At 53.9% G+C, this 12,102-nt stretch overlaps 6 protein-coding genes across 6 annotated transcripts; 3 read left to right on the top strand and 3 right to left on the bottom strand.

Moving 5' to 3' along the window:
• Positions 1-116: 116 nt before the first annotated feature.
• On the bottom strand, positions 117-1,671 carry CGCS363_v009392 (CRAL-TRIO domain-containing protein; the record flags this gene model as incomplete). The annotated part of the gene is made up of 4 exons (XM_036641241.1): positions 117-616; positions 672-771; positions 824-865; positions 919-1,671. The coding sequence occupies 4 exons, from the start codon at positions 1,669-1,671 to the stop codon at positions 117-119; spliced, it is 1,395 nt and encodes a 464-aa protein (XP_036493126.1).
• Positions 1,672-2,995: 1,324 nt separating this feature from the next.
• Positions 2,996-4,861, top strand: DAM1 (DASH complex subunit DAM1; the record flags this gene model as incomplete). The annotated part of the gene is made up of 7 exons (XM_036641240.1): positions 2,996-3,007; positions 3,920-4,309; positions 4,363-4,429; positions 4,500-4,551; positions 4,608-4,680; positions 4,727-4,821; positions 4,858-4,861. The coding sequence occupies 7 exons, from the start codon at positions 2,996-2,998 to the stop codon at positions 4,859-4,861; spliced, it is 693 nt and encodes a 230-aa protein (XP_036493123.1).
• A 168-nt stretch (positions 4,862-5,029) lies between these two features.
• Positions 5,030-5,521, bottom strand: bud20 (Zinc finger protein bud20; the record flags this gene model as incomplete). Its single annotated transcript, XM_036641239.1, has 3 exons — positions 5,030-5,165; positions 5,238-5,417; positions 5,472-5,521. 3 exons carry the CDS (start codon positions 5,519-5,521, stop codon positions 5,030-5,032), a joined length of 366 nt encoding a protein of 121 aa, XP_036493124.1.
• Positions 5,522-6,216: 695 nt separating this feature from the next.
• On the top strand, positions 6,217-7,266 carry RBD2 (Rhomboid protein 2; the record flags this gene model as incomplete). Its single annotated transcript, XM_036641238.1, has 5 exons — positions 6,217-6,397; positions 6,460-6,597; positions 6,653-6,734; positions 6,807-6,994; positions 7,055-7,266. 5 exons carry the CDS (start codon positions 6,217-6,219, stop codon positions 7,264-7,266), a joined length of 801 nt encoding a protein of 266 aa, XP_036493793.1.
• Positions 7,267-8,001: 735 nt separating this feature from the next.
• On the top strand, positions 8,002-10,033 carry GAA1 (GPI transamidase component GAA1; the record flags this gene model as incomplete). The annotated part of the gene is made up of 4 exons (XM_036641237.1): positions 8,002-8,017; positions 8,080-8,329; positions 8,389-9,493; positions 9,554-10,033. 4 exons carry the CDS (start codon positions 8,002-8,004, stop codon positions 10,031-10,033), a joined length of 1,851 nt encoding a protein of 616 aa, XP_036493792.1.
• Positions 10,034-10,288: 255 nt separating this feature from the next.
• On the bottom strand, positions 10,289-11,548 carry rpn9 (putative 26S proteasome regulatory subunit rpn9; the record flags this gene model as incomplete). The annotated part of the gene is made up of 3 exons (XM_036641236.1): positions 10,289-10,930; positions 10,988-11,223; positions 11,281-11,548. The coding sequence occupies 3 exons, from the start codon at positions 11,546-11,548 to the stop codon at positions 10,289-10,291; spliced, it is 1,146 nt and encodes a 381-aa protein (XP_036493799.1).
• Positions 11,549-12,102: the final 554 nt, after the last annotated feature.

Raw genomic sequence — 12,102 nt, 5'->3', positions numbered from 1 at the left:
AGAACGTCTAGGTCCCTGTAATTGAAACAACCCTCCGGGCGCCACCAGCTTGTTTTCTTTTGGATCTCTCTACCGCGTGTGTAGCCTCATGAAACTCGTGCCGATCTCGTCGCATTCTAATCTAGATCGTCTGCTGATGTCTCGACATTGGTAGCACCATTAGTCGGTACGGCGGGTGCAGTCTTCGGATAAAATTCGACGTTTCCACCGTCGCGGATGACGCCGGTTCGGTCCAGAACACACTTGGCGCGCAGGTAAGGATCCAACTTCCAGTAATCGTCCCTGAGCTTGTGAGCAAGTTCGTCCCTTTGCGCCTTGATACCAGCCTCCTTGTCAGTTCCTGCCTCCTTGATCCATTGCAGTGTGGCTTCCTCATATTGAGATATGAGCTCTTCTCTCCCGGCGAGGAGAGCATCCCGCGCGGCGGCGTCCTTCATCTTATCGTTCTCTCCAGCGACCGGCTCGACATACTTGTAGTCCCAGTCCTCCTGGCCGTCGAGTTCCTTGAGGATGTGGCTCGTGGGGATGAATTCTTCCATCTCTTTGACGTTATTGGTAAAGTGAACCTTGCTGGCTACGACAGGATCTAGCCAGCCCTTGATGATCTTCCAGATACCTACCCTTTGTTAACTATCACAGATTTTGGCACTCACGACTCGGAGTGAACAAACCTTGGAATACCCAGGGTGCTTTATGCACTAGGACAGCTCCTAGGGATTCAGGGTAGTTTGCCTCGAAGCACTTGATCATGAATTTGACTGGTGTATAATCCTGGTACGATAGTCAGTCATACCTGCCAGCTAATATTGGTGATGCTACCCACCATATTGGCCATAGAGAAGCCAGTCATGTCAAAAACAATTGTCTGGAATAATTTAGTACCATATCATCCAGTCCATGCCTTGGAGCAGCACATACCGCAGTGTCAATAGGGGGCGCCAAAACCATGCGACAGGTCTCGATCAAGAAAACTGTGTACTTCTCAAGACTCTCTTCGCACTGCTCGCCTTGTCGGTGCATACGGACTCTCACCATGCAAATCGGTCGTCCCGCTTTGTCAATGCCATGGATAAATGTCTTTCCGGAACGGGCCTGGGCCATGAAGTCCTGGCCGAGCTTCTTGGTGTTTGCGTCCGCACTCTTGGAAGCTTCGAGTGCACCCGCCTCGCCGTTTTTCATGATCTCCTCGTCAACCTTCATCTCAGTCAATCTCCAATTCATGGTCGAGATCATCATCACGAAGGCCTTATCAACATCCCACTTCCGCGCCCTCAGAAAGCGCAGAGCCAGGGCATCTGGGTGGTCATGCTTGACCATGGACCATATTGTGGCACGCAGGGCCTCGGGACTCTGACTGGCCAGAGCCTCGAGGAATTGCTTCGTCTGACCATACTTGTCTTCTCCATCGTCCTTGATGTGGCTGCTGACGGTGCTTGAGGAAGCACCTTCCTCTTTCTTGTCTTTGCGATTGAAAAGTGAGACGCGTTTCTTCTTGGGCTTCTCATTTTTGCCTGGAGTCGAAGTCTCACTCGGGGCTGTGCTTGCGGCCGCGCCGTCTGCTGTTGCGTTGTCTTCGCCCAAGGACAGAATCAGGTTCCACAGCTTGCGCAACTTCTCTTCCTGGTCTGGGGTAAGATTTCCCGGTCTTCCTGGGGGCATGCCGGACGCCATGGTTTCCAGCGACAGGCTTTCGGAGCTCAAGGGGTCGTCGGTGTTGGTGCTGGCGCCAGGTGCTGATTGCTGGTATTGCAGGCCGAACCCAAGGCAAATGAAGAAAACCGCGATTGAGAGTGCGACGAAGTCGACGCGGGACTGCAGCAAGACGCGCGGAGGCTTCAAGTTGGAGGGGTCCGATGACTGTCCTAGTCCGTGTGTGCGGACTCGCCTGAACTTCAATGGTACGAGATGGCAGTTGGTTCGCCCAATGGGAAGTTCAACCAGGGTGCGTCGTTCAAAGTGCGAAGACGAGGGCACAAAGAAGTATCCCGAAGTTGTTGTAAGGACTCTTTGTGGAAATGTGATAATGCGAGGCAAAGCCGAGGATTGCGGTTTCAAGCTGGCCAGCATCAGTCGAGAAGGTCTATTAATGCCCGGTCCTAATTTGGCGCAGCTGACACAGAATCTGGCACGGTCAGCAGGGTCATCCCAATTTGAGGTGCGTGGAAGACGAAAGCCACTTGCAAAAGGGCGACGTGAAAGAGCCAACCAGGTGAGACCGAGGGAGTGTTGCTAAAGACAGTTCTCGTCTGCGACTAGGCGAGGAAGAAATGCCGTAGTAACACAATGGGATGAGCTGAGAGTCACAGAAGCACTTACGCGGACTTGAGGGAGACACCGAAGAGTAGAGTACCAATGTTCGTGGGTTGTCTGATGCTGATGAGGACCACAACCGCAGACAACAGAGCGTCGATGATGGTCCTAAAGTGGGCTCGGACAACAGCAGCAGCGATGATATTAAGCAGACAATGTGGCAAGCACACGGCCGACAGTTACGGACAGTACACAGTGGCCTCGTTGTTGTTGGTAGGTGGTATGCAAGTAACAGGGAGAGAGCGAGCGCCGCAAGGTAGGTTTGCGCCGGAGCGGTAGCTGACGCTCAGACTGTGATGCTGAGCCGTGAATGATGCGGGCGGAAGACCTAGCTGGCGGGAGCAAATGGAGGGCAGTGTTAGGGGGAAAGGGAGGGGGGGAAAGGAGGGGAGGGAGGGAGGGACGGGGAGGCTTAGACGTGGACCAAGACGACGACGACGACGCCGTCGCAAGGATCGAATGCTCTTGCTGGCGACCAAGAAGCTGCGGTAGCTATTCAATCTCCGGGCGTTCCGGAAGCGAGTGGTTCAGTTCAAACGCACCAGCAGGACAGGACAGCTTCCGTTAATGTGGGTAGGTAGTAGTTAGGCAGTCTGGAGAACAGCAGCTGTAAAGATCAGCAGGAGGTGTCGCGGTGGATGGCGGGTGTGATGCTGAAACTGTGGACTACGACGAATGCTTCTCCATGAGCGCGGATGTGAGTAAGTGTGCGCGCAAGTGTTGGGGCAAGGGAGGGGAGGGGAGGGGTAATTAGGTGCCTGTCTTTTCCAGGCTGTAAAAAAGGTGGCTGTGACGGGAAGGAGCGAAGACGCTTCGAAAGAGGTAAGGTAGGTTACAAGCAGCGCCCTATCTACCTGGCCCTCCATACCTTACCTACACTGTACCTTCGGTATTGTTGACTGCCATCCAGATGTTTAAGACAATAGATGATAATGGAGCCGAGCGATGAAATACGACGTACTCTGCGTATTCGTATGAATGAAGTGCTCAAGGTATTCGTATCGCATCCACCGAGGTTGCGCGAAAAAGCCCGCTGGCTATTGACTTCCGTTGCGACTCCCGGTCACTCAGCACAGCTTATTCCACCTGCAGATACTGGACTCGCCCACGCGACCTCACCCAGGCTAGGAACCTGGGGAACACGGATACAGGTACCTGACGTATCTAGCTGCCCATGCGACGAATAAGGTCCAGTGCCTTACTAGGTAACGTGCCGAGGTCTGCGTCATTCAGTGACATTGCACCAAATTCTGCTCCCCGTCGAGTACCTATTATAATTATAATTAGGTACAGTGGTTGACCCCTCCACGCCAACACGTGCAGAACTGCAGTTTTGGGGATCCAACTTACAGGGCCCGGGGCACCCTCAACGATGTGGTAGATTCGTCCCGGCCGGCAACCTTAGGTGCGGGGGGCTAAGGTACCTTACCTTAGGTTGTCAGGTTGAACCCCGCCAGACACAGGAACAACAGCCGTGCGCAACGGCCACTCGCATCATTCCAGGTTTGTTGATGTTGATTCTCGCTTCAGTTAATGCCTCCCGAACCCCTTCGACAGCTTCCTGCGTGAATAGCCACGCCGCGAAAATACTGATACCGACGCTGCGCAGATAGCCACCTACCACGGACACTTCATTGTCGGCAATCTCTATACTCTCCATATCGACATCACACCGCCTCCTAGCATGGCCGACCACCCCGAGTCCAGCGGCAAGCGGTCGACCTCTCGAACGCGTACGTCGCGTCCCACGACCCCGCTACGCCCCTCCTCCAGATCATCTTTCAGGGAATCAGCCAGAGAAAGCGTCCATGGAGGCGAACCTTTCCCTCTGAACACTTTCGAGCCAGCTTTTGCTGAGCTGTCTGACGCCATGGCCGACCTCGAAGCCAACATGATGCACTTCCAATTGATGCATGAGAGCTTGGCTCGCTTTAGCGAGTCTTTTGCCAGCTTTCTGTATGGCCTCAACATGAACGCTTTCTGCGTAGACTACCCAGAGGTGCGTGTGCCCTAACCAGCGGCTTTCTTGCTTTTAGGCGTGGCTGACGTTAGTACAAGGGGCCCATAACAGAATCTTTCCGACGCGCAAGGCAGCAAGAGGAGTCGGGCGCACATTCAGGTACGCCTCGCTTTCAGCGCACAGAATCTGCAGATCATGGATTGCGAACTGACGAGTCTCGTATGCACAGCGCCCGCTCGAACAGACACTGGGCCAGAAAATGACGGCGAGATGACCTTTATGTATTTCTTCCAGGCTACCCTAGTACCGCCCTGGACAGTTCCTAACCTACCAACAGGACCACAGATGTTTCTTTCGTCGACAACCCTCCCGCATCCGCCAAGCCGACCCCGAGATTGAAAACACCCGAAGTACGAGGCTCGCGTGTGCCGGCTCCAAGTACTCGTGGCACTTCAGCCCGTGGCGCAAGAGGAGGACGCCGTGGAGCCGCCGAGTCGCAAAGAGGCCGGCCTAGCGGTCTGGCCCGTGCCCGAGGCCGTGGTGTCCGATGAGTATGTTCCATGTTTCGCCATGGCATACGATGCAAGTTGAGGTACTGCTTGCCCACCGCGCCGGATTCTACTGGCGTCAGTGCAGAGGATGTCGAGTACTGGGAAGTGGGAACGGGATGATACAGTGGCCATTTCAGTTCGTCATTGTGAAAGGGTATCATTCAGTTGTCTACTTTCAAGCCACAGGTAGACGTGTGGGCGTAGACGATCAGGTCTCCATCTCAACCTCCTGGTCGATGGCCCTCTCCGGACCGCCCTTGCTAGGGCCCTTGTTATCCGTTCGAAGACCAACGACAGCCTCGGCTTCCTTCTGGGTGTAGGGCTCCTCCTTGAGCTGCTTGACTCTTAAAGAATAGTTAGCAGTGTGACAATACGAAGAGGACCAAATATGTAGCGGATGCCGACTTGGTACGAACCTGCGCTTATGAGGCTTTCCCTTCTGATGACCGACCAGGCTGATCTCGGTTTCGAACCATTTGGCGCATTCGACGCAATAGTGCTGACCCAAGCCAGGGAGATCCTCAAGCGCCTTCGTGTCCTTCCATTGCCGTAAATGTCGTGGAGAAAGCATGTCGGCCTTGATCTGGTCGACGTCTCTGTCCAGGTTGTCAGAAACGCCCCTGAATGCAATGCGAAGTCTTCGGGCCTACCTCAACTTCCTCCGCGTCTTGGTCAATGTCCGCTTGTTTCCCACGCCCATTTTGCTGGCTTATCAGTGATAGTTGGCTGGAAGGGCAAGATCGCAAGCGCGTTCGGGATGCTGAAGGTGGCAGAATTCCCAAAAATGTAGGTCGAGATGGCAATGGCGGGGCAGAATTTGGGCAGTAACTGTAAAAAAGTTGCTTCACCGCTCACGGGGGTCCGGGTGTCTGTTCGGCTCCGGACCCATCAAGCGAAGACGGGACTGCCAGGTGCACCACACCTACCTACCTACCCTAGGTACCTAAGGTAAGTAGGTCAGGTAGTGGGTACCCAGGTCACGTACACTGTAAGGTAGGTACCGATACCTACGTTATACAAGATTGGCGCTTAGTGTCCCGGGATAGTAGCCTGGGTCGGGTATGTGACATGTCTAATGTTGCTGGCAGGATAAGATCACGTGGTGATAAGCCGAACGGTCTGGAACTCTGGTCCTTATCTGGCATTTTTGGGGGATCGTCCGAAGAGGGCCGAGAGGGCAGTGGGCATGCGACAGGCTGTCTTCAATTTCCCACTCGCCGCCAGACACGAGCGTGCTTGATCCCAACTCGAGGTTCCTGCGTCGCCCTACATCAACTTTCCACCGAAGCGATCGCCCAGAGGATATATCAAGGAAACCCCACCAGAACTGGCCTGCGGAACCCTTGAGGATCGCGCGGAACTGTTGCCGTCGTCGGATCCGAAGAAGGCGGAACAATGGCCTCCAACGTGACGTCCTTCAGCACTCTCAGGGCCCGGTCCTATATCTTTCGGCTACCTCTTTTTACGCGCATCGTGTTGCTCGCAATTGTGGCAGCATGGGCTGCCAGCTTACAACCGGCTTGGGACGTGAAGCAATGGGGCGCGTTGATCCCAGACCAGCTGTCCTTCACGTCGTGTGAGCCCCTCTCGCATCCTCTTCTGCGAAGACCGAATTGCTAATTCTGGCTTCCGCAATAGCGTACCGAATGAATACATATCCCTTCGTTCATGTTAATTTCGTCCATGTCATCCTCAACCTTGTCGCCTTGACACCGTTACTGGAGCGATTCGAGGCCGAGTTCGGTACCCTGACGTCTATTGCGCTGTTCATCGGCCGTACGAACTTCCTCACAATATCCCTGCGATCCATCTCTGACTGAACTGTTGGCAGCGCTCTCAACGATTCCGGCTGTCGTATACGTGCTGATCGAGCGATTTCTCTTCAAGGGCAATGTTAGTGTTATGGGCGCTAGGTAAGGAAGAGAACCCAAGACTTGATGAATGTAGGAACCTTGAAATGGAGACTGATGTCTGGCGCATCACAGCGTATGGGTCTTTCTTCTTCTCGGAATGGAGGCTATCCGCACATACAAGACGAACCCTTACTTGACGATTGCGACCCACTCCATTCCTACATGGACAACGCCATTGATCCTCGTTCTGGTCGTTACAGCGCTCGTTCCCGGCACGAGTTTGCTAGGCCATCTATGTGGTGTTTTGGTTGGATATCTTTGTGAGTCACGACGTGCAACCACCCTTCTCATTTTCCGGAACACTAACATTCTGCCTTCAGTCGGTCTCGGATATCTTAAGTTCCTGAGCCCACCGGAGAAGGCGTTGCGGTGGGTTGAGTCGAAGCTGAACCTCTTGGGACGTCTGCCTCACTACGTAAGCGTCGACCAGAAGACGTACGGTCGTTTCGGTGTCTTGCCCTCCAGCAGCCACCCTCCCGGTACAAGCGCGCCCATTGCTCTGGTGGGCAGCACGCAGAGACTCGGTCCTTGAAACAGGAACGCCGGACTGTACTATATATTCGATCTATTGCCCCAAGCAGACGAATTGCGTCTTGGTAGGAGTTTGGAGTTACGTTACGGGCAAAAGGGGACATCGTTGTGTTGATTCTGGTCCCTCTGCCAGAAGCTCCTCTTTGTAGTATATTATAAAATGGGATTCGTCCTCGCCCATTCTCGGGGTGCGCTTAGACTAGCACTTACAAAACCCCAGGTGCTTGAAGTAGAGTTAGTCTGAAAACCTGAATGATAAGATATTTCATGGGTGTGTAAATTATTTGGCAAAACCTGAATGTCGCACGCCTACCAAACATCGATGGTAGAGGATACAACAGGCAAAAGAAGCTAAATTATACATTGTTTTGACCGGACCTTTTGACCGGACCCTGGACGTGTCCCTGCGTACCTATTCGTCGAATTGTGTTTCTCGGGCCTCAATACCCCCGGGCCATCTGACCAGGGGTAGGTAGGTAGGTAAGCTTGGCCAACGCGCTCGGATAAATGAATATTTGGGCGCCGATTTCTGGGATCGCGAAGTTACAGCACAGGTAAGGCACTCGTAGCGTACCTACCGTAGGTACCTTACCTTAGCTGACAGGGGCCTGACCTCACGGTACGAACAACAACCCCTGGAGATGACGACTGTCTTCAAAAGAATCACCACGCAGACTGGTAGATCAGATTTGTGCGATTGCGCAGCTTGTTGAAGCTGCCGCAGAACGAAATCGTCATGTCACGACTGATATGTGAGGATGCAGCCCGCCGTGGCCCTGACTGGCATCGAGCAGCTCTGACTTGTCCCTAATAGCTTCGGCCCTTTCGTTGCGACGCGATCCACGCATCCTCAAGCTTCCGCCCTATATTTCTCTGGCCTGCATCCTCGGTGGTATTGCTTGGCTGTTCCTCCTGCCGCTCAACGACTACTCCCGAAGAACCTACATTTCCGAGAATGCGCTTCTTCCCGGTCAGGTACACACCTATTTCGGAGGCAGCGACCAGAACGTACTGCGGGCGTATAAGCAAGAGGTCAACTCGGTCAGGGACAGGTCCAACTACGAGTGTGTGCACTCCCATTGAAGCACCCCATAGCCACAAGCTGACGGTCATCCCCATCTAGAATCAATGACAAGCTCGAAAGTATCCTGAAGAACGTCGGTCTCAAAGTCGGTCGCCAAAATTACACGTACGAGTCGGCCGGCGACATTTACTCAGGCGAGAACATTTACGCCATCCTACAAGCCCCACGTGGCGATGCGACGGAAGCGATTGTGTTGGTGGCAGCTTGGAGGACGGTCGATGGCCACTTCAATCAAAATGGTATTCCGCTAGCATTGACCCTGGCCCGTTACTTCAAGAGGTGGTCTCTATGGTCCAAAGACATTATCCTGGTTGTCCCCCCCGACAGCAAAACAGGAACCCAAGCGTGGGTCGACGCCTACCACGACTCCCATGACTCCGCCAGAGTGAACTCTCTACCTCTCAAGTCCGGCGCCCTCCAAGGCGCCATTGCCATTGATTATCCCCAGGAACATCGATTCGAGTCCATCCACATCATTTACGATGGCATCAACGGCCAGCTTCCAAACCTAGATCTCATCAACTCTGTCGTCAATATTGCCGGGGGCCAGATGGGTATGGGAACCGCCATTCAAGAGATGTGGACGCACTCGGACAAGTACCAGGACCGTCTGCGTACTATGCTTCGAGGCATGCTGAATCAAGGCCTGGGACACGCCTCTGGCCCCCACAGCAGCTTCATACCTTACCACGTCGATGCGGTCACACTGCAGCCTTTCGGTGAGGGATGGCATGACGAGATGGGCATGGGCCGTACGATCGAAGGCACTTTCCGGAGTCTGAACAACCTTCTCGAACACCTCCATCAGAGTTTCTTCTTCTATCTGCTCATGCATAAAGAGAGGTTCGTCAGCATCGGCACCTATCTGCCTAGCGCCATGATCTTGGCAGCAAGCTTCACAATCACTGCCATCTCGCTGTGGGTGAAAAGTGGTCATCAAGAACAGCCTCCCATTGTGGTCAAGTCAGAATGTGAAGTCACCGCGAATGATAAGTCTTCCGAAGATGCTTTGCGGGAGACAGACAAACACACGCTTCGCACTAGAGCCGTTGAGCGGGATCTGTTCCTACCACTCGGTGTCGTGGCCATCTGCCAGTTCCTAGGCGTGATTCCGCTGTACGTCTTCAACCACATGCCCGCAAGTGTAAGTTTCGACCAATCCTGAATCCTGAATTATTTGGCTTTTCTCTGACAGCTGCAACAGATGCTTGCTGGGGCGTACACGGTCTTTTCGCTCACTAATTGTGCTCTGCCCTTCCTCATCTCTTCGCTGATGACATCCGCCTACAACCCTACGGTTCAGCAATACCAGCTCATCAAGTCATTCTCCCTACTCTTGTTGGGCATGTTTCTCTCCGCTCTAGCCACGCTTAACTTCTCTCTGGCCTTTCTTGTGGGGGTTATGGCCAGTCCACTCTCCTTCATGCACCCATGGCCGCACCATCCTGCCGTTCGGTGGGCTTGCGCGGCTTTCCTTCAACTTATCTCACCTACGGCAGCTCTTTACTCCGTCTCGACTTACTTCAATATTAGCATTGGGGAGGTCCTCAAAGAAGCTGCTTTCGGTTGGGACGTTTGGGGCATGTACACGCCTGTCATAATCTGGGGTGTGTGGTGGCCTGCTTGGCTGATGGGTTCGGTTATTGTGCTCGGGAACCCTGCGTCCTCAGCGAAAAGGGCTTGATTCGAGTTATTGGCATTCAAGAAAAAACAGTGAGGCGTTATAAGAAGAGGGCATGTTTTGGAGCAACCATTAAATCAGGACTTGTATATCAGAGGCATGGAGGCCGTTGTCGTTTGCTTGTCATCGGAATCATTTTGGCCCACCATCAAGGGCCAGTTTCTCTTCATCTCTCTAATTCTAGTGGTGTACACTGGTCTTTGCTACCGACCAACATTACAGACGCCTTTTTGGTCAGCCCGTAATCTTTCCTCTTCCTTAAGCAGCCCACACATCGCCACCGGCCGTCTCGATCCAGTTTCCCAGCTGGTTAACCTGAGAGTCCCAGTCAAGCAGCCGCTGGCGCATGTTGGCAATCTGCTTCATGTCAAGAACCTTCGGCTGGACCCAAGTAATGTGCGCAACCTCATCCACTTGGTCAATGTTTCCACGCAAGAGACCCAGGCTCAGGGCCTTCATGATCAAGTGCTCAATCTCGTCAGGGCGAACCTTAGTCTCCTGAGCGATGGTGCTGAAAGACATAGCGCGGTCGTGGGGCGGGCGGCGGAAGACGGCCTCTGTCAGAGCAGCCAGGTAGATCTTCTGGCGCAGGTGGCCTGCATTCTCGTTGAGGAGTTCCTTTGAGCGCATCTTGGCAGAGAGAGCCTCGAAACCCTGGAGGTCGCCACGGTTGAAAGCGAAGAGCAGGTCGCGGAACCACGAGTCCTGGGTTCCCTTGAGGGCATCGAGGATGGGGTGCAGAAGAAGCTCGCCAAAGTTGTAGATGGTGTCGGATACCAAGGCGGCGATGCTGAGGTGCAGCGCCCGTCTATGGCGCTCTTGAGCTGTGAGAGAGTTGAGGTCGATGCAGGCGAGGTATAGGAGGGCATTGCGGTAGTATGCGGCAAAGTCCATCTTGCGCTACGGGAAATTTCAGTCAGTAACGGCCCGAGATCGATAATACCACGATTTTCCTACCTGGTAGTAATTGGCATTCGCATCGTAAAAGGCGGCGTGAACAATAGTCTCGACCGAATCGAAGCTGTCCAGTATTCTCTCGGCCGAATCGAGGTCCTTCCTGGCGCCGTCCATGTCCTCCAAGTTCAACTTTACTCTAGCAACGGCGACAGATGCGTACACCAGAGCATCTTGTGAGTTCTCGCTATCGACCTTCTTCGCAACACCCTGAAGGAAAGAGAGGCGCTCCTCGTCGTCTATGCCGTCTTTGTCAGTGTCCCACCATCACTGGTCAAGGTCCCAATGCTTCTTACCCTTACATTCCGTGGCGGCCTTCAAAGCCAGATCAACGAGCTTAAGCTGGTTTATCTTATCCGCAAACTTGAGGATGAAGACCTTGTAGAAGGACAGCCGCTGGGCCTTGCTGCCTGGGTGGCTAAAGAACTGACCCAGAGCATCGGTAAGCTGGTGCCACAGCTTCCGCTCCCAGTAGTTCTCGAACTCCAGAACAAGGTGCTGAAGCTCCTCGGGGGCCTCGTCGCGCTGCTCCGCCAGGAAATCGGGAATCGTGTCAATGTTCATCTTCGTGGAGGTGGAGGTTGAGGTTGAGGCTCGTGTGGTGGGGTGGGAGAGCTTCGAGTGCCCGGGGCGACAACACAATCGAGGCTGATTGCGATGATCACGGTTTCGATTCGATTCGTAGGTATATGGTAGAGGCGCTACTGCCTAGAGACCGGGTGTCTGTTTTGGTGGTGCCAAACGCCGGAAGCTTCGTGTGGTTGTAAAGTTGGTATATGATGGATGCAAGCTCCGGAGGGACGATGCACATAACGCGGCTAGCCAGCAGCCTGGTCAGTCAGCTACGTGCTGCCTACCTAAGATACCTACCTAAGGTACCTACCAACTCTTGCTACTCAGGACGCTTTGGGACTGACAATCCTTACCTAAGCCGCGAAGTGAGGTACGGATACGGGTCCCGACCGGATCCATGCTACAGCCAATGGCTGTTTTTCCGATCCTATGACCAAATCTGGTCCGTGCCTCCACGTGACCCGCCTGTCCGCCGCCCCGGTCTGGATGAAGCTCGCGACTTTGGAGCTTTCGGCTACGCTGAAGCATTCACGTGGCAGTCAATT

This window comes from Colletotrichum siamense (genome assembly GCF_013390195.1).
Source record: "Colletotrichum siamense strain Cg363 chromosome Unknown KSG_Cg363_contig06, whole genome shotgun sequence".
NCBI lineage: Eukaryota > Fungi > Ascomycota > Sordariomycetes > Glomerellales > Glomerellaceae > Colletotrichum > Colletotrichum siamense.
The sequence above is the reverse complement of the archived record's forward strand: the minus strand, read 5'-3'. Positions and strand labels throughout refer to the sequence as shown.